The 27,915-nt window shown below is 32.5% G+C and overlaps 2 protein-coding genes and 1 long non-coding RNA gene across 3 annotated transcripts; 2 read left to right on the top strand and 1 right to left on the bottom strand.

Moving 5' to 3' along the window:
* The first annotated feature begins 199 nt into the window (after positions 1-199).
* On the top strand, positions 200-4,031 carry LOC125823725 (29 kDa ribonucleoprotein A, chloroplastic-like). Its single transcript, XM_049503103.1, has 5 exons — positions 200-652; positions 1,959-2,060; positions 2,495-2,809; positions 3,490-3,596; positions 3,773-4,031. The coding sequence occupies exons 1-4, from the start codon at positions 266-268 to the stop codon at positions 3,553-3,555; spliced, it is 870 nt and encodes a 289-aa protein (XP_049359060.1). The 5' UTR covers positions 200-265; the 3' UTR covers positions 3,556-3,596; positions 3,773-4,031.
* Positions 4,032-10,286: 6,255 nt separating this feature from the next.
* LOC125823840 (uncharacterized) lies at positions 10,287-10,700 on the bottom strand. The gene is made up of 3 exons (XR_007442738.1): positions 10,598-10,700; positions 10,503-10,517; positions 10,287-10,329 (listed from the first exon to the last, which is right to left on the bottom strand). It is a non-coding gene; the product is annotated as an uncharacterized LOC125823840 (long non-coding RNA).
* A 5,725-nt stretch (positions 10,701-16,425) lies between these two features.
* Positions 16,426-21,397, top strand: LOC125826512 (protein CNGC15b-like). The gene is made up of 7 exons (XM_049505862.1): positions 16,426-17,094; positions 18,526-19,104; positions 19,281-19,493; positions 19,742-20,034; positions 20,108-20,219; positions 20,300-20,536; positions 20,690-21,397. The coding sequence occupies exons 1-7, from the start codon at positions 16,426-16,428 to the stop codon at positions 21,395-21,397; spliced, it is 2,811 nt and encodes a 936-aa protein (XP_049361819.1).
* The last annotated feature ends 6,518 nt before the right edge of the window (positions 21,398-27,915 follow it).

The following is a 27,915-nucleotide window of genomic DNA, read 5'->3' as shown; positions in this document are numbered from 1 at the left end:
ATTTTTCCAAGACAATACACCCAACGTAATGCCTCAAACAAACATGGCCCATGGGCCTTATCCTCTAAAAACAAACCCAAACCCAAAAATCTCCATCATTATGGACCCAAAATATCTCTTCAAACACCACATCTCCTCTTCCCAATAAAATATCCAACATTTCACATTATAAATCCCCATATCTACATACAACACACTCTGTCTTCACAATTCTTTTGCTTCAATAAAAACCTTATCTTCAAAATTTTCTTCAACCCCTTCTCCAATGGCTTCTTCTTCTTCTTCCCTCCATTTCCTTTCACTTACACCACAAACACTCCCAAAACCCACTTCCCAAACAACTTCAATTTCCTTCTTTTCACTTCCTCCTTCCTCTTTAAACCTTTCTTTATCATCTTCTTCAACCACAAGAAACTTCGAATCTTCTCGTTTTGTTCGTAAAGTAACCCTTTCTGATTTTGACCAAATTGAGGAACTTGAGGCTGGTGATGATGATGAGGAGGAGGGGGGTTTGAGTGATGAAGGTGCTTCATATGAAGAACGTAATGCCAATCCTGACCTTAAAATCTTTGTTGGTAATTTGCCTTTCAGTGTTGACAGTGCGGCTCTTGCTGAGCTTTTTGAGCGTGCTGGAGATGTTGAAATGGTTGAGGTAATTAAAAGATTCAATCTTTTTTTGTGGGGTTTAGTTGTTTTGGTAATTTGAGGTTTTGTTTGCTATGGTTGAGGTAATAAAAAAATTGAATCTTTTCAAAACTAAAAGTAGTAGAATTGGTCGTCCCACTGGGCTTGCATTGTTTGCGAGCTATTGGATAGGAGTGGAGTTTACCTTGTGTGCATCCAAAGGTAGCTGCACTGGATTCCCTTGTCATAAAAAAAAGTAGTGAAATTGAAGTGTTTGTTATACTTTGCTGCTTGTAATACATTGTTATGGGAGAAAGATTTAATCTTATTTGTGGTGTTTATGTGTTTATATAGTTTTGAGGGATTGTTTGGCTATGTTTAAGTGAGAACCCTTGTGAAGTTTGAATCTTTAAGGTCTGTGCAAATCATAAATGTAGTAAAATTGAAGTGGCTATCTCTGAGTAGATAAGATGTTCACACAATTCAACAGGTTAATAGAACAGTAAATGATTAATTGTTTTTAAGTAGGCTTCTTGTTTAGATGATTTGAAGTTTTGTTTGGCTATGTTTAAATAACTAACCTTGTGAATTTTGATTATTTATGATTTGTGCTAACCTGAAAGTAGTAAAGTGGCTATTTCTGACAGTTTAGTCTGTTAGATAAGATGTTCCCACAATTCAACATATTATCAGAGCAATCCCATACATGAGGGGATATATAACATATCTAAGAGTAACAAGTAAATGTGTCTTATCGTAACAAGTTAAACTTTCAGATGAGGCTTTTTATACTATTCAACAAGGTTTTTACTGGATAAGTTTATTTATGCTTTACGAATCCTTTGGGGTTGCTCAAATGGTTTGACTTGGGACTTCCCTAATGGAGGTCTCAAGTTCGAAACCCCTTGCCTGCGTCAGTTGGGTTGGCCTTCTGGGGTGAGCTCATTGCACAGGGTTTGCCTAGTGCGGTTTACCCCTCGTGTGTGGTTTGCAAGTTATGGCAAAGGAGTAGTTCCATTGTCATATAGAAGAAATTTTTATTTATGCCTTAAGGTGTTATAGAAGGAAATTGTTACAGCTTCTTGATTTTTTGGTGTACAGTTAGGATATTAAGGATTTGATGGTAGGCTAATGGACTTGTTAAATTGAAATTCCGCTTGGCAATGTTTGAATAGACAACCATGTTGGGCATTTAAGGTTTTGTTATTGATATAATCTTATTGTGTGACTTTAGCATAAATGGTCGTTGTTTTCAATCTTGATTGGGAGAGTGAGGATGTGAAGAATTGGATAAGAGGTTTAATCGGACTTACTGGAGCTGCTAACTTTTGCAGGTTATCTATGACAAGCTTACAGGAAGAAGCAGAGGTTTTGGCTTTGTGACAATGTCCTCCAAAGAGGCAGTTGAAGCCGCCTGTCAACAATTTAATGGCTATGTAAAGTCTTTTGCTTTGTTGTCTTTTCTTGGTTATTATGCTCTAACGTGTGTGTCCAAATATTCCCTTAAGTCCTGAATTTCCGTGTTCTTGGATATCTTAATCTATTTTTGGAATTCAACTGTTGTGTTCAGTTAACAATTTTAAAAATGGTGTAACGGAAGACCAGTACTCCCTTTTAATATTAACATATTTTGCAATGTGCCATACTGCAGATTTCAATACTAATTTTGATGATGAAATCCAACCCCCCCCCCCCTCCCCCCACACACACAAAAAAAAAAAAACTATAAAAATTGCTGATTAAGTGATTTCAGCTCTCATTCTCAACCATCATTTTGTGGATCCTAATATGCTTGTTGCTAGTAATACTTTCTTTATGCAAAATTTCTTTGCTGAAATTCAACACTAAGCATATTTGATTCCTTTGGCAGGAAATTGACGGGAGGGCACTGAGGGTGAATTCTGGGCCAGCACCACCCAAAAGGGAGAATTCTTTCGGGGGCAATTCTTCTTACCAGGGAGGTAGGGGTGGAGGGAGTATGGACAGCTCCAACAGAGTCTACGTAGGAAACCTTGCATGGAGTGTTGACCAACAACAACTTGAGACCTTGTTCAGTGAGCAAGGAAAGGTCGTGGATGCCAAAGTAGTCTATGATAGAGATAGCGGTAGATCAAGGGGCTTTGGATTTGTAACATACAGTTCCGCTAAGGAGGTCAACGATGCAATTGAAAGCTTGGATGGTGTTGTAAGTCATCCTTACTCAGCTAAACAATTATCTTTCTTTATGTTTTGTATGTGCCTGTGTCTTCACACGTTGATCTCATTTTCCATTCAGGCTGGTTTTGTACCGGCTTAACATTCACATGTACTATCTATTGTAATCCCCCCCCCACGTAGATGATATCTGTCATCACTACAACAAAAACAACTTTTAGCGGGAATAAATATACACATTAAACAAAGAGTGCTAAAGCCTTTACCGGCATTAGTTTATTGTCATTGGATCCAATGTCGTTATAAACTTTAAGGACACTTACAAAGAGTGATAATTGCCACTAAAGATCATTTTTGGTGTAGCACATGCTACTTAATGTTATGTGATTTGCATGGTTTAGATTGTTGGATCAGTTTTACCTCAATATGTCTTCTAAATGACGATGTAGATATGCATGATTATATAGTTATCAAGCGTGGGTTTCAATCTTCTAGATATTTTTCCCTTTGACTTGTCTGCGTTTGTAGATATGTAATATACCGTTGATCTAGTCTGGTATAATGTTATTTATGAATCTGTTTTGCATTCTTTTCTACAAACTTCTATATGATTTTCTTGTAGTAAAATGAGTTTTTAGTCATACTTGTAATTACTACTGCTTTGTTGATCGTGTTTTTGATTGTTTTTCCATGTTAAACTTTGTGGTGTAGGACCTAGGTGGCAGGGCCATCCGTGTAAGTCCTGCTGAAGCTCGTCCACCCAGACGTCAATTCTGAAGATTGTAGCCAACATCTTTTTGACCGAGAAAAGGCTTGAGGTAAACAACTCGCGTGCTCTCTTTTTCTGGGCTGTTTCTTGAGTCTTCACATCTTGAAATTCATCAATATATCTATGTTCAATTGTCATGCGATTAGCAAGCCAAGTAATATAAGTTTCAAAAGGCGAACCAAAATATATGCTTCTGTTTACAAAAGTGAATAATTTACATGGCAGGGTCCAGGAGATGACGATAGTTGCAGAAATGAATGAGTTATTAACTTTGCAACAGCTATCTTAAACTTGCGCGGACAAACTACTCTCTACTTCTGGACTAACTAGAGCTCTCAAGTAAATTAGTTTTCGTAATGTATGTTCTGAAATTGCCTCAGGAAAAAATTCTGATCTTGTAATATGATTCTATCCATCACTTGTTGACAGACAAGACAATGAAAAAGTTTGATACTCTTCGAAAATGTATCTTAGCGCGAAGCATCCTTGTTCTACAAATGAATTAGATAGAATTGTGTGTTTATTGTGCCTATGCCTCTACAACTATCCCCTTTTAGGTTGTGTTGCTCGTACTCCAAAAATGCTACCGTGCCCATGTCGAATCCTCCCATAATGCACTACATTTTGGAGGAGTTTTAGGTTTCAAGCAATGTTATCAAAGGCACGCTTAAGCCTTGGAGTGATGCTCAAAATGCGTTGAGTGCTTTGCCTTGCTTAATTTGTGCTTCAATATCATCAAGGCTCTATGACATACTTCTCTTTGTGAATGAGCATTTCCTGAAGAGGCAAAGCTAAACCATTGAGATTTCACTTTATCTTAAAACCAATTAATTCGTTCATATATTTGTTATTCATGCTTATAAGTATTAGTTATTAGTTTTGAACAAAACCATGTATAGATATATTTGTATGTTTTCTCCAGTGGTATGCTGAGAACTACACTATAATGCTAAAAAATGTAACTTGCCATTTTGGAACTACCATAAGCGCTTAAATTGACCAAAGTTAAATCTTAATGGTGATTGATGAAATAGTTGAAATATGCACAAGTTGAGTCGTATTCTTAGTGATTCACAATTAAAGTGATTTGTAGTAACTTATAGTAGTTGGTTTTGTATTGAAATTCCAGTGAAGCCACTTGGTGAGTAAATGCAAATTAAACATGCTAAATAGAAGATAAAGAACCGAACAATACTTGCTCATATATTTTCATAATATTCTCCACAAAAACAGAAAAGATAAAAAGACATGAAACTTTAATCTCTATGCTCTTGAGGCAGCCCCTATGCTCTTTCTTATAATCAACATGTTGAATCTTTAGAGATAACAGCACAAGCTTTTGAAGAATCAACAGTCAATACTCCTGTTTGAGTACTGTCTTGTAAATTCTCAACGCGTAAACCTCCACAAGACACCTCAACTTCGCGACAACTTGTATCAGAAGGTGATTTACGATCACTCATTTGAATTTTTCCACTTAGACTAACAGAAAATCTTGTAGTCTGACCAGACACGAAGTCACCAGCAATAGATGTACTAATCCAATATTCATATGCCTCAGGTAAAGCTGCAAACGTTGAATCAATTAAGCTTTGATCTTTTGCATGTTGATGGAATTTATCAAACACATTGCCACTCCAAAGAAGGGTGTCAGTATAGGATATGTTAACCTTGAAATCGTTGTAATAGAAATCATAATTGTTGTTAGGATTTTGAACTGAGAAAGTGAGGTTCCAATTGTCTGGATTGTACATTATCAAAGGATGAACATAACGAGTCAATACAGAAAAGGAAGTTGATGACACTGCTTCTATTTTGAATTTGGGATCGCGAAGTACCATAGTAGTATCTTCATCATCAACATAGAATACGCGAAAAGCTAGAGTGGCACCAAGAGCTATGGCTAATACAAGTAGTAAGATTTGTAAAATCAGATTGTACTTTGACTTTTTTGTAGAATCAATTGTTGTTGCATCCTTGTTATTTGATTTCTCCTCCATTTGATTACTACGAAAAAGAAAAAAATTGATGAAATAGAAGGTGTATAAAGTATTGAGAAAGTTTACTAATGTAGAATGCAATTTCTTAGCTTAAAATGTGATTGTTATATAGAATAGCAAAAAGTCACTATTCTAAAAGGATTAGGAAAAATTGTTTCCATTATGTATTTGGATTTGGAATTATTTTTGAAATTTAGGTGTTAGATTAATTTTATTTTAAGAAATAAAGTGTTTGCTTCACGAAAAAGAAACGTTTTTTCCTAATTGTATTCTATTTAGATTTGATATTTTTGGAAACGTTTTCCAAAATCCAAATCATTATTTGTCTTTTTTTTTCTTTCCTTTTCTGTTTATTTTATTATTCCAAAAATAGTTTTTCCATGTTAATTGTTACTTTTAATATATTAAATAATAATTATTATTATTATTTCATATTTTATCTTTAACATTAATTACTTATTTCAAATTATTTTTTAAAATATAATACTAAACATCAGTTAATATAAGTATTATAATAAAACATTCATATCAATTACTATTGTTTTTAATGGAGTACACAAGTTGATCCACATTCCACCGTTAAAAAAGTAATTAAATATAACACCTCAAAAATCTGAACTAAGATTGAACAAGAGAGAGGGGAAAACCACGGATGGGTCCACGAGCTGTGAAGAGGACCATGACCCGTCACCCTGCTCGTGGTTGTGCACCCAACAAAAGGTGAAAGACCATGGACCACTAGACGATTAGTAGAGCTCCTCACGGGCGGTGAAGTGGTCCGTGAAGGGGACACAAAACCACCATGGCTACTGCGAAGGACTACAGACCACTAGACGGTCTGTGGAGCTTCACACGAGCCATGAAGTGGCTCGTGAAAGAGGCTTGACAGACTTTGAGGTTTGGGTCAACTTCAAACGATCATATCTTTCAGCACAAAATGACTTAGGTGGCCCATAACCTATCAAATTAAATGTCTCTGAATCCTCTTTCTAACGCCTCTGAGTTTGCCTAATTACTAGCTCGAAGTAAAACGTTTGCCCTAAGTAGTGAAGACCTGTCAGGCAGAGCATCTTCAAGATCCACTTGACGGGCTGTGGTGCTCTAGACGTCCTGAAGTCACTTCGTCAGTTTTTAAGTCAGGGTCGCATTGATCTTTTCTCATATGCATTTGGTACTTAGACTACGTTGTTTGGTGCTTAAACTACGTTTTTTTACTCAATATATGCCTAATAATCTAGTTTGAAACTACCTAGAACCCTCATTCCCCTAGAATCATCTAACTTAGAAAGAAAAGAAGAGAAAAAGACGATAGTTTCTCCCAAGAACAAGCAGAGGTTTTCTTCAAGTTTAGCCTCGAAATCAAAAGGATTTCTCCGTCTTTTCGTCACCAAGTATGTGGGATTTCACTAGTGGGTTCCTTTCACCCATTAGGTCCCTAGAATTCAGCATGTTTTTCAATTTCTCATGATAACTTGTTCAGGCCTACTGGTTTCCAAAACCTTGGGATTCATTGTGATTTTAGTTGCTGTAGTTTCCACGATCTAAATAACATGTTTCTTGGAAAATTTACATAGTTTTATGTATAGAATTCAGAACCCTAGCTTGTATTAATTATCAATACTCATGAATTATACTTGCTAGTCCAATCAATCAGAAAATTATGCTTCAGAACTTAAATGTCATATCTTTCAGTGTATTTTTGTTGCATTTTCAGATAACATGTCAATATTTTGAGCTACTCAGTATTTCAGTTGCATTTTAGCTATCTACATATTCAGTTGTGAGTAGACTTATACCGAGTTGGACTAGGGTTTAGCGTACCCACACAGTCCTAGAACTGCATGCCCTCCCCTCTGTTGGGCATCTATTTTAGTGATCACACCACATCCATGCCTTTATACCTATGACAAGGTATATTGGGTCCTCTCAATAGAGTGTATACATCAAACTTTACGTTTAGCTCAAATGGTTTATGTCAGTTAATAATAGCTCTCACAGTCATACCCTTATTGCATTGACCATGTTATCAGCATTTACTTCAGTATTCAGTTCAACATGTTATCTTCATGATTAGTACTTGGTCATTACATCTACCTCAATTTTCAGTTATAATTCAGTACAACCTATTTCCATGCTTAGTCTATATTGCCAGTATTATATTGTTCAGTTTATATTGTTCAACTTAGTATCTATATTCTGCATGCTCAGTACATTCAAAGTACTGACACATACTTTTGTGTTACATCGTTGTATGATGTAGGTTTAGGCGCTCAACATCCATATCACGCTCAGTTCGACTTTCAGCCTATACTTAGCAACTTCAGTGATGAGTCCTCATAGTTCGAGGATTTTCCTTTATGCTTTGGTTTAGTTAGCTTACTATCAGTCTTTCAGTATTTTTAGAGTTACCTGGGGACTTGTCCTAGCAGCTTATCAATATTAGAGGCTTTATGATATAGAATCAGTGTTCAGTGTTTTGGGGTTGTTTCCCATGGATATTCAGATATATTTTCACTTGGAGTCATTTTTGGTTTGACTCATTTATTAGTTATGCTTCCGCTTATCTTAGTTATATATTCAGTATGCTTATGATATTCCAGATTCAGGGTTAGCTTGGAGTCACTTGTGATCCTAGATCCTGCGTTACATCTAGGGGGTAGCCTCGGGGCGTGACATTAAATCTAGGGACAATAACACTTTTCATCCTTTAATTATTGATAATTAGATTAATTATATTTTAGATTTCAATTTATATATATATTATTATGTTATTTGGAAATATGTAATTGATACTTAGAGCATTTCTTTGACTTTATTGCATTTACGGGTGCTCAAAGTTCAGTTTGGATCGGTTATTGGTTAAAACCAAAACAAAACAAATTTAGTTGGTTTTTAAATTTCTAAAATCAAACAAAACCAAACGAAAAAATAACCATCGGTTTGGTTAGTGTCGGTTTGGTTCATTTTTTTCGGTTTGAAAGTAATAAATTTGTTGAGGGCATAAGCATCTCGATAAACATAGACACCTAATACATGAAAATTCCATCGGAAAGCTACTGTGGATTCTATTAAACAATACTAGAGTCATTATTACACGAACACAATGATTCAATTTAGAGAAAGTGTGATTATCTGATGTGAGATAGGATAAATAAAGACTAAAGTAATGAATTTTGATGGACTTGCTCTTAGATTTTAATAGTTTGGCTAAAATTTAATTGTTGGGCATAAAAAATGATAAACTTAAAGACTTAAGTTAATTAAAATTTAACAAAATATTTATATTTTACTTATGAATAATATATAAATAATTATAAATTTATATATATAATTTCTCGGTTCGATTTGGTTATTTTTGCGATTTTTTTTTAGTAAAACCAAAATCAAAACAAATAATATTGGTTTTTAAAATTTAAAACCAAATTGAACCAAACCACACCAAATATCAACTTTTAAATCGATTTAATTCAGATTGTGATTTAATTTAATTTTTTAACTATAATTATGAACGACTCTAATTATATTGATATGAAGTAACATTACAAACTTGACTAGGTAAGATAATTAAATGATCTGAGATGAAAATTGTGAATATTTATATAAAAGATTAAAAGTGCATATATTTCTAAATTCTAATAGTCCATTACTTTGTCCTTTTCTACGGAGTTCAACAATCACAAATTACTAATCCAAGTGATCCATTACTTTGTCCTTTTCAGCAAATTTAGATAAATTTAACAACAAACATAATACATTGTATTGTATTATACTGTGTTATACCTTATAATTGTGTGAATATAGTGTTTGGATAGACTGGATTGCTTATTTTAGTTTAACACCACCTTTCCTACAATAATGCTCATTCAACGACTTTGGCACTAGAGTAAATTCAAAAAATAGACGTTGGTTGACATTCCAACATTCCTTTTTTGATCAGAGCCTATCTGAAAGAGAATCTAATACATTTTGCTCGTGAATATCTGAACTGATTGATTGTTGTTTCAAGAATTCATGTTTAGACAGTTCATATCGTCCATACATAGTGTTTTGATCTAAGCTTTCAATTCTTCAGTATATCAGAGGGTGGAAGATGCTATGAATCTGAAGTGGGCTCTTGGCTTAGGTTCACACTTTCTTTTGTCTTTCCTCGAAAAGTCGAATGTATATATGAGAATCCTTGATGAATTTGTGGCTAAAGTACTTATATCTTATGATATTTCTTTGTTATTCATGTATATATTTGTGTATGTTTTCTCAATAAAGCCCATACTTATTTATAATTGTGCTTAAAGCCCCAATGAACCTTAGAGTTTTTTTTGTTGCGATTTTCACTTTAGATAACACTGGCTTCGAGCAATATTGATTCCAAAATGTAACTTGCCATTTTGGAAATTCCACAAGCACTTAAATTGACAAAAGTTGAATCTTAATCAATGAAATAGTCGAAGTATATGCACAAGTTGAATCGTATTCTTAGTGATTCACAATTAAATTGATTTGTAGTAACTAACTAAAATAGTGGTTGATTTTGTATTGAAATTCCATTGAAGCCACTTACCGAGCAAATGCAAATTAAACTTGTCAAATAGAAGATAAAGAACAGAACAATATATACTTTCTAATATATTTTGATAAACTTGTCTACGGAAACAGAAAAGAAAAAAAAGACAAAAAACTTTAATCAACATGTTGAATCTTGAGAGATAACAACACAAGCTTTGGAAGAATCAACAACTAATACTCCTGTTTGTGTACTGTCTTGTAAATTCTCAACGCGTAAACCTCCACAAGACACCTCAACTTCGCGACAACTTATGTGAGAAGCTGATTTACGATCACTGATTTGAATTTTTCCACTTAGACTAACAGAAAATCTTGTAGTCTGACCAGACACAAAGTCACCAGCAATAGATGTACCAATCCAATATTCATATGCCTCAGGTAAAGCTGCAAACGTTGAATCGATTAAGCTTTGATCTTTTGCATGTTGATGGAATTTATCAAACACATTGCCACTCCAAAGAAGGGTGTCAGTATAGGATATGTTAACCTTGAAATCGTTGTAATAGAAATCATAATTGGTGTTAGGATTTTGAACTGAGAAAGTGAGGTTCCAATTGTCTGGATTGTACATTATCAAAGGATGGACATAATGAGTCAATACAGAAAAGGAAGTTGATGTCACTGCTTCTATTTTGAATTTGGGATCGCGAAGTACCATAGTAGTATCTTCATCATCAACATAGAATACGCGAAAAGCTAGAGTGACACCAAGAGTTATGGCTAATACAAGTAATAAGATTTGTAAAACCAGATTGTACTTTGACTTTTTTGTAGAATCAATTGTTGTTGCATCCTTGTTATTTGATTTCTCCTCCATTTGATTAATACCAAAAAGAAAAAAATTGATGAAATAGTAGGGGTATTAAGTAACGAGAAAGTTTACTAATGTAGAATGTAATTTCTTAGGTTAATGTGTGATTGTTATATAGAAAAGCAAAAGTCATTATTCTAAAAGGATTAGGAGAAATTGTTTCCATTATGGAATTGGATTTGGAATTATTTTAGAAATTTAGGTGTTGGATTAATTTTATTTTAAGGCATAAAGTGTTTGTTTTACGAAAAAGAAACGTTTTTCCTAATTGTATTCTACTTAGGTTTGATATTTTTGGAAAGTTTTTCCAAAATCCAAATCATTATTTGCCCTTTTTTTTTCCTTTTCTGTTTATTCTATTATATATCCTTTTAGTTCACTTTTACTCATATATTATTCCAAAAATAGTTTTTCCATGTTACTTGTATCTTTTAATATATTAAGAAATAATATCTTTTTTTATATTTTATTTTTAACATTAATCACTTATTTTTAAATTATTTTTTTATAAGTTAATACTAAACATTGTTAATATGAGTATTACATTAAAATATTCATATCAATTATTGTTTTTAAGGGAGTGAAAAAATTCAAAGCAAATAAATAAAAGTGAATGGAGGAAGTACTCCCTCGTTCCTTTTTATATGTCATCTTTTTAGATTTCACTTGCGTTAAGAAACTAAGTAAGTTTACAATTCTACTTTTATTAAATATTTTTTTTGTAGTCAATTTTTCAATAAATGATAAATAAATCCATATTTTATTTTTAATTTGTTTATTGAGATTTCTTTTTCACAATAAGATTTTATATAGTAATGCAATGATGAGAGAAATTAATCAATGATTTATGAAGTAATTACAATGAACATTAATTACTTAATAATTTTTCTAAGTTGGTCAAATATCTATTTTCAAGATTAATTAACTATCAACGGTATAATAGGAAGAATATTGTAATTTATACATTGATTTTATGAAATGACAAGTATTATGAACCAACTATTAATAGTAAAAATGACATATAAAAAAGAAGGAATGGAATAGTTTGTCAGGCAATGACCGCCCAAATAAACTTTTCGATTGATGGTATATGTTAAAATATAAGAGAAATGCATAAGTTCACTATTGCAGCGAAATGTGTTGCTACTGAAGGAATAATAATTTGTGGCAATTTAGTTATTCTGTGTACTTGTCGGACTTATGGGGGTTCGTTCAGGTTTTACTTAACCTTGCGAATGAGTGTACCTTCTAGTCTTTTGGGGGTTCAGTTAGGTTTAGTTTAGTTGTACTTAGTTTATTTCTGGTATGCTCGTGAGCTTTCTTTTCATACCCGCTTTGACCTTTCTATGTCTAAATTCTATCATTTCTTATTGTTTTTACCTTTTTTCTTAGTTGGCATTTGATGTTGTCACGCCCCGAGCCTACACCCTGGACGTGGCGGGCGCTCAAAAACCATTGCTGGCCCCTAGCGAATTCTTGGCCTCGCTCAACTCTCAGCGGAAGATTACTCATAAATGAGATGAACTCAAAAGCAAATTTTACTCAATTTCTTTAAAAGAGATAACTCATAATATTTAAAAACATTCACTGCCAAAAGAGGCAACTCAATTCTCAGCATTAAACAAAGGATATGAAAAGACTCATGAACTACTACTATCTATCTATGAAGCCTCTACTAACTTAGATGGACATCGGGATAAGACCAACGACGTTCCAATAACAAAACTAAAATGATAAAACATAAAAGAGTGATCCTCCGGAAGCAAGGAGGCTCACCAAACAACTATGGAACACGACTAGATCAATGGAGTGCCGGTTGCTGATCTTGATTTTTTGTATCTGCATCATAAAATATGCAGGCCAAATGACATCAGTACATGGAATGTACGAGCATGCAAGGGTAAATCTAAACATGACATAAGCTTGAACTGGAACTGAAGAAACAACTTACCTCATCTCAACTCAACTCAACTTCAACTCAAGGATACTCCAACTTACTCAACTCAGTTCAATATAAAGCAGTAGTAAAGATGCATTATAAAGAAAAGCTTTTAAAGACAGTGGATAACAACTCAATGTATTGAAAAATACAATAATATCTCAGTTTGTATGTAAAAATACAAAATAAACTCTGTTTGGGAGATTATCTAACTGACAACCATCACTATGAGCTATGTGATGATACAACGTCTCGTCCACGCTGCCAGAACTTTCCTATACCTTGTCGGGGTATAGGACTCCTCAACTAAGTGGATCCACTAAGCTATGCTTAAAAAGCAATAAGAAATCATCTAAAAAGTATAACCCTTTCCACCCACGTTGGCTACATGGTTTATGGGGGTTGTGAGTTGTCTGAACTCTCCCCCATATCGGTGCTCAATACTACTCCCAAAATATAACTTAGCTCATATGTTTCTTTAAAAAAAAAATTCCTCGTCCTCAACTTTGAGATTATTACTCAAAAGATTTCTCTTAAAAGAGATTGTACTCAAAACTCCTCATGAACTCGTTTGGAAATCAATGTTTCCTTTCATCTTAAATGTAAAAACATTTACTCTTCGGAATACTTAATTCCCATATATCATTTTTCTAAAAATGAACTCAACTCAACTCTACTCATTCTCAAACTCAAGTACTCAAAACTTAAAACAAGTTTTAAAAGACTGAAAAGACTCGAAAGAACTCTCAAGACTTAACTCTTAACTCTACCTTGAATTTGAATTATGAATTCAAGGTTATGATTCATGTTATGAATGATTTCTCGATATTTAGATATAGTTTAGTAGGGGTGCGCATCGGCCGGTTCGGTTTGGTTTTAGGTGTTATTGGTTCGGTTTATCGGTTTTCGGTTTGTAAATACTTCAAACCGATAACCAAACCAATAACATATTTCTTATCGGTTTTTGGTTAATCGGTTTATGGTACTTAACGGTTCGGTTTTCGGTTTAACCAATAAGAAAATACTTATATATATTATATACACAATAAGAAAATTTTCAAATAAACCATATGATTTTTCCAACATTTGGCATGAAAGTAATAATCATAAAAGTAGCAATCATTTTTCTTGCAAGTTTAGACACTAGACACATTCAAAGGAAAAAGTGTGAAAGTAACAATTGTTTAACAATTAACAAAAAGTGTGAAAGTAACAATCGTTTAACCATTAACAATAAGACTAGTAAATTTAGTATAGTCTTATTGGGTTTTCGGTTTAACCATTAACAAAAATTATAAAACCGGAAACCGAACCAATAACCCAATAAAAAAATTTGCAAAACCGTTTAAAAACCGTTAGCCCAATAACCTAATATCAATAAACCAATAGTGTTTTTTTTGGTTTGGTTTATTGGTTAAATCGGTTTTTGCACACCCCTATAGTTTAGAGTAGTTAGAATCAATAGGGTGTAAAGGTACCCTTTGAAAGAACTCAAACGGGCAAATCGATGGAAAAAGGGTAGAGGTAGGCAACCCTGACACATTGAGTGGCGCGTGGCGCCAGCCCCTGAACTACAAGAACTTATTCCCGGCGCACTGGTGGGGCGGCGCGCCAGCCACTGCCCAGAAACTCCCGACGAATTGTCTTGCTCGTTTTCTTACCCTAATTCGCCTAGAATCGAATGGTTTCTTACCGACTCACTTAGATTTGAATACCCAACATAAGTACAAGATAATCTACTCAAAACAATCCTCAAATCACTAAGATTAACCTCACAAATTCATCAAAACCCCAACAATCAAGATTTAGAATGAAACTCATCAAGAACTTTAAATTTATCAATCTTTATCGATGGATTCGAATATGTAAATCATGATTGGCATGTGGGTGAACGAGCGCAACACTATGAAAGCTTACATACCTTAATTTGGCAAAAATCCTCAACGAATCTCATGAATCGCGACGAACGCCTTGAACTTTTCCTCTTTTCTCCTCTATTAGCTTCTTGAACTTTCTTCTAAAACCCTAAGCGTAAATTAGGATTTGTAAAACTGACCCAAATCAAATTTGATCCCAAATTATTTACTAATTTCGTTTTAAGCTGATGGGGTAAGGAAAAAAACAAAATACCTCTCATATTTTCGGGTAACTTTCCTTAACTGGACATGCAGATTTCAAATGGCCATATCTCCCTCATCCAAACTCGAAAATTAGCAAACTCGGTGGCGTTGGAAAGAGGATTCAAAACCTTTCATTTGATATCTTATGGGCCACCTAACTCATCCTATACTAAAAGTTATGGTCGTTTGAAGTTGACCCAAAACTCACAAATTAAGCCTAACTTGCAAAATTTTCAGTTTAGCTATTTCCAATTTAGAACATTCTAAATTTAGCTCTTTCTAAGGCGGGATGTTACAGATGCTTACTGAGTACCTATTGTTTTGGTACTCATGCTACACTTTGCATCTATTTCGTGATGCAAGTCCTAGTACCAGTTACCAGCGGTGATTAGTTCCTGCCCTCTTTTGCAGCTGTGGTTCAGAGATGAGGGTGAGCACTTGGCATTTTGGGTTTATCATGTCTCCTTCTTTTGTTTTAGCTAGTCTTGTTGCTTTTTGAGACACACTTTGTTGTGGTCCACTTTTGGGACTTGTACTCTTTATTAGACTGCTTTGTACTAGTGACTTTCAAGTTCTGGGAGGGATTTCTATATATATTTTGGTTTGCTTCCGCCTTGTTGTCCTTTGTTTAGATTATTGTTTTCACTAGTTTCTACCCTCACACTCATTATTGATGTTCTGGGTTACGGGTTGGCTTACCTACTGATGGGATATAGCTAGTGCCATCATGACTCGAGAAATCGGATCGTGACATTTAATTACTTTTTTTAACGGTGGAATGTGGATCAACTTATGCACCTCTCGAATATTTCAATATATACCATTAATGGAAAAGTTTATTTGAGAGGTTATTTCCTAACAAATTACTTCCTCCATTCACTTTTATTTATCCGCTTTAAATTTTTTCACTCCCTTAGAAATAATAATTGATATGAATTTTTTATTATAATGCTCATATTAACTAATGTTTAGTATTATGTTTTAAAAAACAATTGCAAATAAGTAATTAATATTAAAGATAAAATATGAAAAAATAATAATTATTATTATTTCTTACTATATTAAAAGTGAACTAAAAGGGTAATAGAATAAACAGAAAAGGAAAGAGAAAAAAAAGAAGACAAATAACGATTTGGATTTTGGAAAAAGTTTCCAAAAAATATCAAACCTAAGTAGAATTTAATTAGGAAAAACGTTTCCTTTTTCGTAAAACAAACACTTTATGCCTTAAAATAAAATAAATCCAACACCTAAATTTCCAAAATAATTCCATAATGGAAACAATTTCTCCTAATCCTTTTAGAATAATGACTTTTGCTTTTCTATATAACAATCACACGTTAAGCCAAGAAATTTCATTCTACATTAGTAATCTTTCTCATTACTTTATACACCTTCTATTTCATCAAACTTTTGTCAATTTTTTTATTTTTCGAATTAATCAAATGGAGGAGAAATCAAATATCAAGGATGCAACAACAATTGATTCTACAAAAAAGTCAAAGTACAATCTGGTTTTACAAATCTTACTACTTGTATTAGCCATAGCTCTTGGTGTCACTCTAGCTTTTCGCGTATTCTATGTTGATCATGAAGATACTACTATGGTACTTTGCGATCCCAAATTCAAAATAGAAGCAATGTCATCAACTTCCTTTTCTGTATTGACTCGTTATATTCATCCTTTGATAATGTACAATCCAGACAATTGGAACCTCACTTTCTCAGTTCAAAATCCTAACAACAATTATGATTTCTATTACAACGATTTCAAGGCTAACATATCCTATACCGACACCCTTCTTTGGAGTGGCAATGTGTTTGATAAATTCCATCAACATGCAAAAGATCAAAGCTTAATCGATTCAACGTTTGCAGCTTTACCTGAGGCATATGAATATTGGATTGGTACATCTATTGCTGGTGACTTCGTGTCTGGTCAAACTACAAGATTTTCTGTTAGTCTAAGTGGAAAAATTCAAATGAGTGATCGTAAATCAGCTTCTCACATAAGTTGTCGCGAAGTTGAGGTGTCTTGTGGAGGTTTACGCGTTGAGAATTTACAAGACAGTACTCAAACAGGAGTATTAGTTGTTGATTCTTCAAAAGCTTGTGTTGTTATCTCTCAAGATTCAACATGTTGATTCTAAGAAAGAGCATAGGGATTGAAGTTTTTTGTCTTTTTTTCTGTTCTGTTTTTGTAGACAAGTTTATGAAAATATATATTGTTCTGTTCTTTTATCTTCTATTTGTCATGTTTAATTTGCATTTACTCATTAAGTGGCTTCACTGGAATTTCAATACAAAATCAACCACTATTAGCAACTACAAATCAATTTAATTGTTTGTGACAATTTATAAATAGGATTAGAAGTACATATTTCATATAGTCCATTACTTTGTCTTTTTCTATGGAGTTCACTATTCACAAATTACTAATCCAATTGATACTATATGCCAACTTATTCTATGGAATTCAAATAATATTTTGAAAATGGACGTGGATCCATTACTTTGTCTTTTTCTGCAAATTTAGATAAATTTAACATCAAAACAAAATACATTCAAATATTCAATCTTTAGTCCTGTTACATGATTCTTAACAATGCGCACTAGTTCAAAATCCATAACAATGTTCAAACACAATTTTTTTTTAAAAGAAATATATAAATATTTTCAAACAATATATATATGATTGCTAAGACCATCACTTATGTTCATTGCTAAATGAACGTCGATTGGCAATTCATGTATGATATGTTTCAGACTACAAGAATATATTTGATATGATTGAAACAATACACAAGAAATATCAAGGTACTCTTTAATTTGTGCATTTTTTTTCTTCCTTTCCACTCGTTGTTAGAGTTGTTTCATGTTGTTTCATGATGTATATCGTTTTGTATCGTATTGTGTTGCACCTTATTATTGTGTGAATATAGTGTTCAGATAGTCTGAATTGTTCGTTTTAGTTTAACATATTTCCTATTTGGTCTAACTATATGTCTGTATCGTATGGTACAATACCATCTATTCAACGACTTTGGCACTAGACGTTTCCAAAATGGGGACTTTTAGGTAAATTCAATATAATAGACGCCGGTTAGCATTCCAACCTTCCTTTTTCGTCCAAGGACTATCTGAAAGAGAATCCAGTACTTCTTGGTCGTGAATATCTAAACTGAATGTTCAAGAATTCGTGTTAAGATAGTTCATACCGTCCATACATAGTGTTTTGATCTAAGATTTCAATTCTTCCGTGTTTCAGCAGAACGAATTTATCCTGAGCATGAACCATGTCTTCTACTAAGCAAAAATCTGTCAGGTATATATGAGAATCCTTGAATTTGTGGCTAAAGTATTTATAATCTTATGATATTTTGTTAATTTATTTCAAAATGCAACACATTTTTGTAGTAGTTCTTTTCTATGTTGCTCGAGCTCTTCAAAGTATTGTTAGGTGTGTCAGATCCTCCAAAAGTACTTACAGGTGTGACAACATTTTTGAAGAGTCCGAGCAGCATAGTCATGTGTTTTATCACTAGACTCTAAGTCATGCTCATCTCTGTTCAATCAGATTTCCAAATGACTTTGACATATCAAAATCTGGATCATCCAATGTGTCGAAATTCCTCAAAACTATCTCCATCAAGAATCACGAACAAACGTCTAGTTCAAACCTCGAAAAGGTAGAAATAGAGCCAAAAATGAAGGTGTTCCGAAAGAAAAAGCTTTCAAGAGTATTTTCGGAGGACTATGATGGGGTGCAATGGAAGATACTAGATCCGCGAGGACGTCCTATAAACATATGGAACAAATGTTTCCTTATTGCTTCTCTAACTTCTCTGTTTGTTGATCCATTGTTCTTCTATTTACCAAGTGTTAACAACGAAATCTGTATGGATGCAAGTTATCCTATGGAGATAGTCCTTACAATCGTTCGATCAGTCATAGATGCATTTTATCTGGTTCAGATTTTAGTTCAGTTTCGAACAGCCTACGTTGCACCTTCCTCTCGTGTTTTTGGAAGAGGTGAGCTAGTCATTGATTCTTCAAAGATTGCTTCAAGGTATCTTCGTAAGGACTTTTTGCTCGACGTCTTGGCTACTCTTCCTCTACCTCAGGTACAAATTAGTCCTCTAGTTAAAACTCATTGATGTCTTTTAGGCTTACAAGTTGCATCAAATGCTACTTTGTGTAGCTACATCGATTGTAGGATGGTCAATTGAACACTCTTCGTCAGAAAATCATAATGTGTTATATAGATATGTAAATCAAATAGCGAAATTTCTGTTTTCAGGTTTTGATTTGGGCTGCAATTCCGTCTCTGAGAGGTTCGAATAGGATTGGTGCAAAACACGCCTTACGCCTAACTATCATTTCTCAGTTCCTCTTGAGGCTATGTCTGATTTTTCCACTTTCATCTCACATTATCAAGACCACTGGTGTAATGGTGGAAGCTGCTTGGGCTGGCGCGGTTTATAACCTCGTGCTCTTCATGTTGGCAAGTCATGTAAGTTATACGTGATGATGTAGGGTGAGCTAAAGTTTATTGTTCCAATTTACTATCTACAGTCAAACCTCTATATAGCGACCTCGTTTGTCTGGTTGTTATAGAGAACATATAATATTACATAACATGAAAAGTCGATTCCAAAAGAAAACTTGGCTGTTAAATTGAAATGTTATTACAAAGAATGAATGTTATAGAGAGGTCTGATTGTTGGCTTATCGATCATTTTGTTTACGATTTTTGTTAAGGTCATGGGATCTTGCTGGTACCTTTTAGCTGTGGAGAGGCAAGAACAGTGTTGGAAGAAGATTTGTGATCAACAGCAACCATATTGCCAATATTGGTATTTCGACTGCCAAAGGAAGAACGATAACAGTAGAATCGCGTGGTATCAATGGAGCAATATATCTACATTATGTGGTCCTAGCAGCAACTTCTTCCAATTTGGAATCTTTAACGATGCACTGACTCATCGCGTTACACAGTCATCATTTTTGAACAAGTATACGTATTGTTTCTGGTGGGGCTTAAGGAACCTAAGGTAAGGAAATCCAGCTAAACATCTGTTATTTTTCGATTAAATGTTCTAACTTTTTGTGATCTAATTTTTGCAGCTCTATTGGGCAGAATCTCTTGACTACTACTGACATTAATGAGATAAATTTCGCGGTTGTTCTTGCAATTCTTGGATTGTTGCTTTTCGCGTTACTTATTGGCAATATGCAGGTAAGTTATTAGATGATAAAGAAACATAGTTTTCGATCTTAGCCAAATTTGTACTGAAAATGTGTAACTTTTAATACTAGACCTTCCTTCAATCTACTACTATGAGACTCGAAGAATGGAGGATTAGGAGGACGGATACAGAAGAATGGATGCATCATCGTCAACTCCCTCACGATCTAAAGGAGAGGGTCCGGAAATATGATTTGTATCGTTGGGTGACAACAAGAGGTGTTGATGAAGAATCCATCGTTAGAAGCCTTCCTGTTGATCTCAGAAGGGACATCAAACGTCATCTTTGTCTTGATCTAGTTCGTCGAGTGAGTGTCATATACTTCTATCAAACTCCCTCTGTCCCAATTTATACGTCTAACTTACCTTTTTGGTATCTCCTAAAAAGAGTGTCTCGTTCTATATTTAGCAAGTTTTTCAGTTCCAACACTCTACGTGACAAGTTTAAGTTGGTCCTGTAGGTACCTTTGTTTGATCAAATGGATGAGTGTATCTTAGATGCAATATGTGAAAGGTTGAAACCACTTCTATACACCGCGGGAACTTGCCTAGTTCGTGAAGCTGATCCAGTGAACGAAATGCACTTCATTATAAGAGGACATTTGGATTCCTACACTACTGATGGAGGAAGAACAGGTTTCTTTAACTCGTGTCAGCTCGGTCCATGTGATTTCTGTGGTGAAGAATTACTAACATGGGCACTAGACCCTCGTCCGAGCATCATCCTTCCTTCCTCTACACGTACAGTGACCGTGCTCACTGAAGTAGAAGCGTTTGCATTGGCTGCAGAAGATGTGACCTTCGTGGCATCACAGTTCCGTAAACTGCATAGCAAGCAGTTAAGGCATACATTCAGGTTTTACTCGAACCAATGGAGGACTTGGGCCGCGTGTTTTATACAAGCAGCTTGGTTTCGATACAAGAGAAGGAAAGAGGCTGCTGCGCTTAATAAGGCGAAGCAGAGTCCCCTGGCTGCTCCTCTGCCTACTGAACCACGAGATGAACGAATTAGAAGCGTGTCGTTGGGACAAAAGGCTTCAGAGTTTGCTGTGTATGCTGCAACATTGGCAGCAAGCAACAGAAAAGGTGGAAGTATGAGGGGAGAACTAGAGATTATTAGTTCATTACAAAAGCCTGTGGAACCTGATTTTTCGGTTGAGGATAGATGAACGCAAATGCACGAGCCAGGATTTTTAGTTTATGAGTTTTGAACACATTATCAATACATATTGAATGAATTTTTCAATACAAATGTAGGATTTGAGCCAAAGTTACTGAGTTCTGCTGAACTCGTAGAGTCAAATTAGACTGTGAATACGAAATACACTATTGTTGTATCATAAATGTTAAGTACTAGTTTTCCATTAAGATTGCAATGTAAGTCGATAGTATTGATCTAGCATATAAGTTGTTTGTACCGCTCTCTTGGAGCTATAAACAATGAAGATGGTCAGTTGAACATTTTTTCCTTAAAAAATTATATGATAGTGTGTATATTTTGATCCTATTGGTAAACTAGTTGGCCGAACGATATATACTTGTAACTTCAAGATTCAATTTTTACGTGTATAAGCAAACATATACTAGTTAATTACTTAACATAGCTATAGTTTGTCTTAATTACAATTCACGACCTACTCTTAGCTATAATTACGTGGCTCAGCCTTTTAGTTTTGTATAATTCGGAATTTGTATAATATAATTTGTATTACTTTTGTATAATTCGGAATTTGTTTAATATAATTTGTGTAACTGTTTATACTTATGATGTTTGTAATTGTATAAATTCGTTATTTCGAGTTTATACAAAAATAACTGAATTGTACAAATGTACCCGCGAATTATACAAATCCACGAATTATACAAACGAGGCAGCTTAAGTTGTAGCTACAACCCGTAAATGTGCAAACTATAGTTATGAAACATAATTAAATTTATTATAGTGGCTATTTGCGAAAGTTCCTCATATAATTGATGGGTTTTAGATAAACAACTGGAGCTGGACTGGGAAATAGAAGGCCCAAACTCAAGGATCTGGCCTGAATAACCATATTGTGGCCCAGTTCATGTTGAATAAAGACATTTGGGCTCTTTAATTAAGGATGAAATTCATATGTTTTGGCTAATTTAATTTGAGAATGAGAAAAATAAAACTTAGAAGTTACATATTAACCGTGAATTCAGTTTACTGAGAATATGACCCTACATAGGAAGGCATGTAGATCGTATATTAAAGTAAAAGAGCAGTAGATAGCCGAGTCATGTTGTCGCACTTGTATGTGGGAGAGGCAAGGGGCTAGTCTCCTCTTCTCTGAAGTTAATTATGTAGTGCCTTTCTCTTCATTTTTACTACTCTTTGTTCATTTTGTTATTTTGTTATCGTTATTTTTCATTCAATATAATCATGTTTTGATTACACTACTTTTGAGTTGAGGGTCTATAAAAATCAACCTCTTTACCCCACAAAAATAGCGGTAAACTTTGCATATATCTACGTCAGGTATAGTGGACAGTGTGGGATTACACTAGGTATCCAGTTGGTGTTGTTTACATATTAACCATGGAGTTCATGGGAGTTCTCCAATATTTTTCCAAACAGAAAGAAAATGAACTATATTCACACTCATGGAGTGAAAAAAAAATTCGATATCATCAGTATAATTCAATTGACCATATCAAGTTAATTAATAATTATTTTATTTTTCAGGTACTATATCAAATTTACAACAACAATTATACTCAATGTAATTTCATAAGTAAGGTATGAGAAGAATTGTGTATAGGGAGACCTTATTCCTATCTTGTATCGATAGATAGGTTATTTTTGATAAATTCTTTTAACTTTTTAAAGCATAAACACAAACATTAATTATGGAAACTACTATATCAAATTTGTTATTTAAAATAATTCTATTACACTATGCTTGCATACTTAATTAACATGTTGGTACCAATTGAGAAGTCGGTTAAGCTACTAATTAAGTTGACTAGAAATTAAAGGAATCATTAAGATTCTTTTACCCCACCCCAAATGACTTTTGTAAGTGGAATTTGGCATCATCAATATTAAAGATCTCGACTTTAAACTTTACGTATAGATTCGTCTTTGATAGGGAGTGTTTTACCTTCAAAGTGAAACTTTTCGTCCCCCAAGTGAGACTTTCTGTCGTCTTTGATAGAGAGCGTTACCCTCAATATGAGACTTTTTAATACAAATTTATATTAATCATGCATCAAAGTGAATATCAAACGTCAAACGAAAATCCTAAAAAAAAAGTGGAATTTGACAGTTAATACCGTTAGGATGTCAAATAAAGTTATTAATGCCTTATTCCTCCCAATAAAGTCGACCAAAAGCAGGCCACTTATTTGTCTTTATCAAAATATCAATTATTCTCATTAATTACTTTGTAAATATCATTGCTATTTCTATATTGTAATTACGGATAAAATTACAGAAAAAAATGTTTATCATCATCACTATACATAATTTTTTGTTTGTATTTTGTCATGTGGGTAAGTTCTATACATATTCATTATAAAAAAATATTTACTAGAAAATTTAATACTAATTAATATTGATTGGATACCTACAAATAAATGACGAGAAACAATATTAAATATATATAGTTAGACATGTATAACTTAATTAAATCTCACCTATCCATAAATTGTAAGCACTATATAGTTAATGAGTTTAAATTATATATAACATACATTGTTTAGCATAATATCTTCATATAACTTAAAAGATATTTATTTGTAGGTAATGTTTATTAAAATTTGAAAATAAGAAAGGATTCCGATCCATAGGAAACAATAAAACCATGCATGTTTTTTTGGTCTAAAATGGCGGCCATCTATGCATGCCTATGAAAGCTATTTATCAAGAAACATGAAACCAATAAGTTTGCTTCCTGTCAGGTCCGAGTCAAATTTAAATTTAGTTAGACTTTAATATAAATATCGAACATCGGATAAAAAATTTAAAAAATAATATTAAAAATAATTACTTCCTTTAACTTACTTTTTTTTCATTTTAAAATTGAAATCAAGTACTTTTTTTCTTTTAACATTTCCTTCATAATATATTCAGGCTAATTTTATAAATAGTTATATTAAACTATAAAATAATTGATAATATCCGACTTTTAATATCGAATCAGAATAAATTAGAATAAAAATAAAGTATTAATATAACAAAAGGATCACAACGGTTTAAATTATAACCTTTCGATACACTAACATATTTTCTTTTTATTTGCTTAAATTGCCACATTAGCACTTCCCTTAAATTGTCGATTCACATCGCTTAATTATCTATCTTCAATCACCTAAAAATATTTAGTAGTGAAAGATTACTTGGGTTGAAATATCTTTGATCAAAATGGATTAAATTATAGTATGTCATTAGCAATTTGCTCAATTCTAATCAATTTGTTTTTGTACTTCTTCTATTATTCGGTTAATTAACTAATAAAACTTCTTTTATTTTTATTATAATTATATATAATACAACAATTTTTTTAAATATTTTAACAAGATTTCTTACGAAGAAGTTAAATTTGATCTTTTAAAAAAAAATCCAAAATAACCCAAAAAGAAAACCAGTGAGAAAATAGTCAAAGTGGGACTTCTTTGAACTTGACTAATGTAACAAAGCTTAACCACCGAAAGAGTTCTCTCTTTGCCATATAGAAACTCATTTTATACATTTTTTTTTGTTTGTTTTTATTCTACATTTTCAAGAAAATAAGAAAATAGAATAAAATAAATATAAATATAATATTTAAAGGAAAAAGAAGAAGAAGAAAAGGCAAATAAAAGTTGGTCTAACTTAATAAAGGGGTCCATAATTGTTTGCAACTTCATTAATGTTGTTCCCCTTTTATGTCTCAAACCTCATGAGCTTGTCCACTTAATTGTCATCATATTTTTTTAAAAAAAAAAAATTATATTAAAAAATCTCACTTCCTTTTTCATGGGATTTTGTGTCATATTTGTACTTTATATTATTTTTTATAAATAAAAAAATCAATTTTAAATTGGTGTTTTGATCAATCAAAGCATGCATAAAGTTTTTAAAGCAAGGTGCTTATTATGATATATTTTGCATGGCTGACCAACATCTCATTTTTTTCAAAAAGAAAAAGAGGTTCATAACTAACTAATATGACACCTTGAAGTACTTTAAGGATAATCCTTTTCTTTTAAAACTTTTAACCGACTTTTCTACGATTACATCAACATATTCAACGTAATTTCATAAGCCTAATCTGAAAAAGATGAGGTATATGCATGCTTTATTTCTATATTGTATTATGAGATAGAGAGATTGTTTTCAATAATCTTCAACTCATATGAATTAGTCATTCCAAACACTAGTTTATCAATATATTTTTGCTAATTAATATGGTATATATCTAAAATTTACAAAAAAAAATCCTATTAATTCATATTCATGTAGGGTAAAACTCATTTGAGGGGAAATGTTTTTAAAAAAAAGAAAATGTTGCCCTATGCCCAAAAGCATTAATGAGTAAATGGAAGATGGTAATTAAAAAATAAATAAAAGAAAGGTCGTATCAGTATGACATGATGCTTTTCATTTTAACTTAAATAAGATGATTTATAATCACATAAAATCTACATTTTATTTAAACTATATAATTTTATCTTAAAACATTTCGTATGTTTAAAAGAACATATATGTAGGCAAACATTCCAAATATATATTAAGAAAAATAAAAGGACTGTATTATTCATCAGACACATCATGTTATAATTACTAGTTAAGTTATATTTTCACAATACAATTTAATCCTTGATTATTACAACAAAAATGCCAATAAATATGTTTAAAATAATATTAAACTATAACATTCAAATCCATCTTGACCAAACATAGTATAGTAGTTAGTTGATGATTAGTCTCTTATTCTGCAATAATATGTTATTATTGTTTGTAATTGCTTTATTTGTTTTGTATCTTGTTATTTTGTTGTTATTTTTTCTTGCAATTCTACTTTGAAAACTCTTCTTTTGAACCAAAAATTTATCAAAAACAGTTTCTCTACGGCTATACTCCACAAAAATAAGGATAAAGTCTATATACATTGGAATTACATTGAATTTGTTGTTGTTATTATATTTCTTGACCAAACAATTGCACTAGTACTAACCTTCTTATAGGTTTAATAATAATAATAATAATAATATTAATAATAGTAAATACATCTTCCACTATTAATATGATGGCAACTCACTCTTTAATTTCCTACTAATTTGAATAAATAAATCAGTCAAAACAAGAAAAGTAACTTTAATTATTCCCACTAAACTAGTTTAAAAAAACAGGAATTATTATCAAACATGATCATGATTGGTTATCTACTACCTTAAGTCATTACATCTTGCTTAAAATTAACCATTTCTTGCTCTCTTTTTATCTTCAAGTCAAAGATAATCAAGGTTTAAAAGTTGTAAGGGGAATCATTATAGTCACAACTTAGACTTCTTTAACATGATTCAAACACTACTAGCTATAGTTGAAGCCAATGCCTATTAATAATAAAATAAAGAACCTAAGTTATATATATTATCAGTACACAAGTATTTTTTTGTATCATCGATCAGATCATTTTTAACTGTTATAACATATAACTTATCGTAATTTCAAGATTACATATCTTACATTTCAAGTAAGCTTATCTATAAATATCTTTTCAACTATCCAATTGATTAATAGAGTGAAAAATATATCTTAAACTGACGGCTTATATATAATTTACACTCTAGAATAAAAAATTTAAAAAATGAACGTTAACCTATTTTGAAAGCAAACATGCTAGCCATGCACTCATATAAGTCTTACTTAATAATCATTACCCAATGAAAGCACTCTAAAGTTTAGGCTTTTTTAATTTTTCCAAAGTTGAACCTTCTTAGGTCAAAAAAATATATTGTCTCACTTTAATTTGCACTTTATTTAATTGGTCTACATATATCACATGTTAATTAAAAGAAAATGTTCTTTCCACAATTTTTGGATAATTTGTAGTCCAGTCAAACATTCACCTTAGAACAAATAGTTTCAAAACTAATTTGCTTCTATTTCCAAGATAATGGAACCACAAGTATATCAAGAACCTATCACTCCCTTCGTTCACTTTTATTAGTCTATTTTGAACTTAGCTAATTAATAAATATATTATTATAATATTATGCAAGAAATGTATTTAACTTGCCTCCTTCGAAACACAATGATACATTTCAGGGGTTACGTTAAACTCATTTTGTTATACTTTTTAAGCAATATACATCATTACCGTAGATTTTGTAACAAATAATTTATTTTATTTTAAAAATTATAAATCCTATAATATTCTAATGAGTCTACCTATAATTGATTGACTAGTCATAAATATAAGTATATTATAATGAGTCTACCTATAAATATTATTTGATTGACTAGTCATAAATATAAGTATTCACGTTTTTTTTTTCTTTTCTTCTACTATTTGCTTTGAGACAAAGGAAAACAAAAAGAGGAAAAGTTAAAAGGAGCTTAAACCTAATGTAGGAAAAGACTTAAACATTTTGGCAGCCTCTTCTTTGACCATATTCAAATATAAAGCTGCATATAATTGAGCAAAAGCATATATAAGTCAATCATATAAAAGTTAGC

Source organism: Solanum verrucosum, unplaced genomic scaffold, assembly GCF_900185275.1.
Source record: "Solanum verrucosum unplaced genomic scaffold, falcon-dt-bn FXZP01000125.1, whole genome shotgun sequence".
NCBI lineage: Eukaryota > Viridiplantae > Streptophyta > Magnoliopsida > Solanales > Solanaceae > Solanum > Solanum verrucosum.
The sequence above is the reverse complement of the archived record's forward strand: the minus strand, read 5'-3'. Positions and strand labels throughout refer to the sequence as shown.

Coding starts and splice junctions, on each gene's coding strand:
- LOC125823725 (XM_049503103.1), top strand. CDS start 266: ATGGCTTCTTCTTCTTCTTCCCTCCATTTCCTTTCACTTACACCACAA. Junction 653..1,958: donor GAGATGTTGAAATGGTTGAG/GTAATTAAAAGA, acceptor TAACTTTTGCAG/GTTATCTATGACAAGCTTAC. Junction 2,810..3,489: donor TTGAAAGCTTGGATGGTGTT/GTAAGTCATCCT, acceptor TTTGTGGTGTAG/GACCTAGGTGGCAGGGCCAT.
- LOC125826512 (XM_049505862.1), top strand. CDS start 16,426: ATGGAGGAGAAATCAAATATCAAGGATGCAACAACAATTGATTCTACA. Junction 17,095..18,525: donor TTGATTCTTCAAAAGCTTGT/GTTGTTATCTCT, acceptor TTTTATCACTAG/ACTCTAAGTCATGCTCATCT. Junction 20,035..20,107: donor TGGGGCTTAAGGAACCTAAG/GTAAGGAAATCC, acceptor TAATTTTTGCAG/CTCTATTGGGCAGAATCTCT.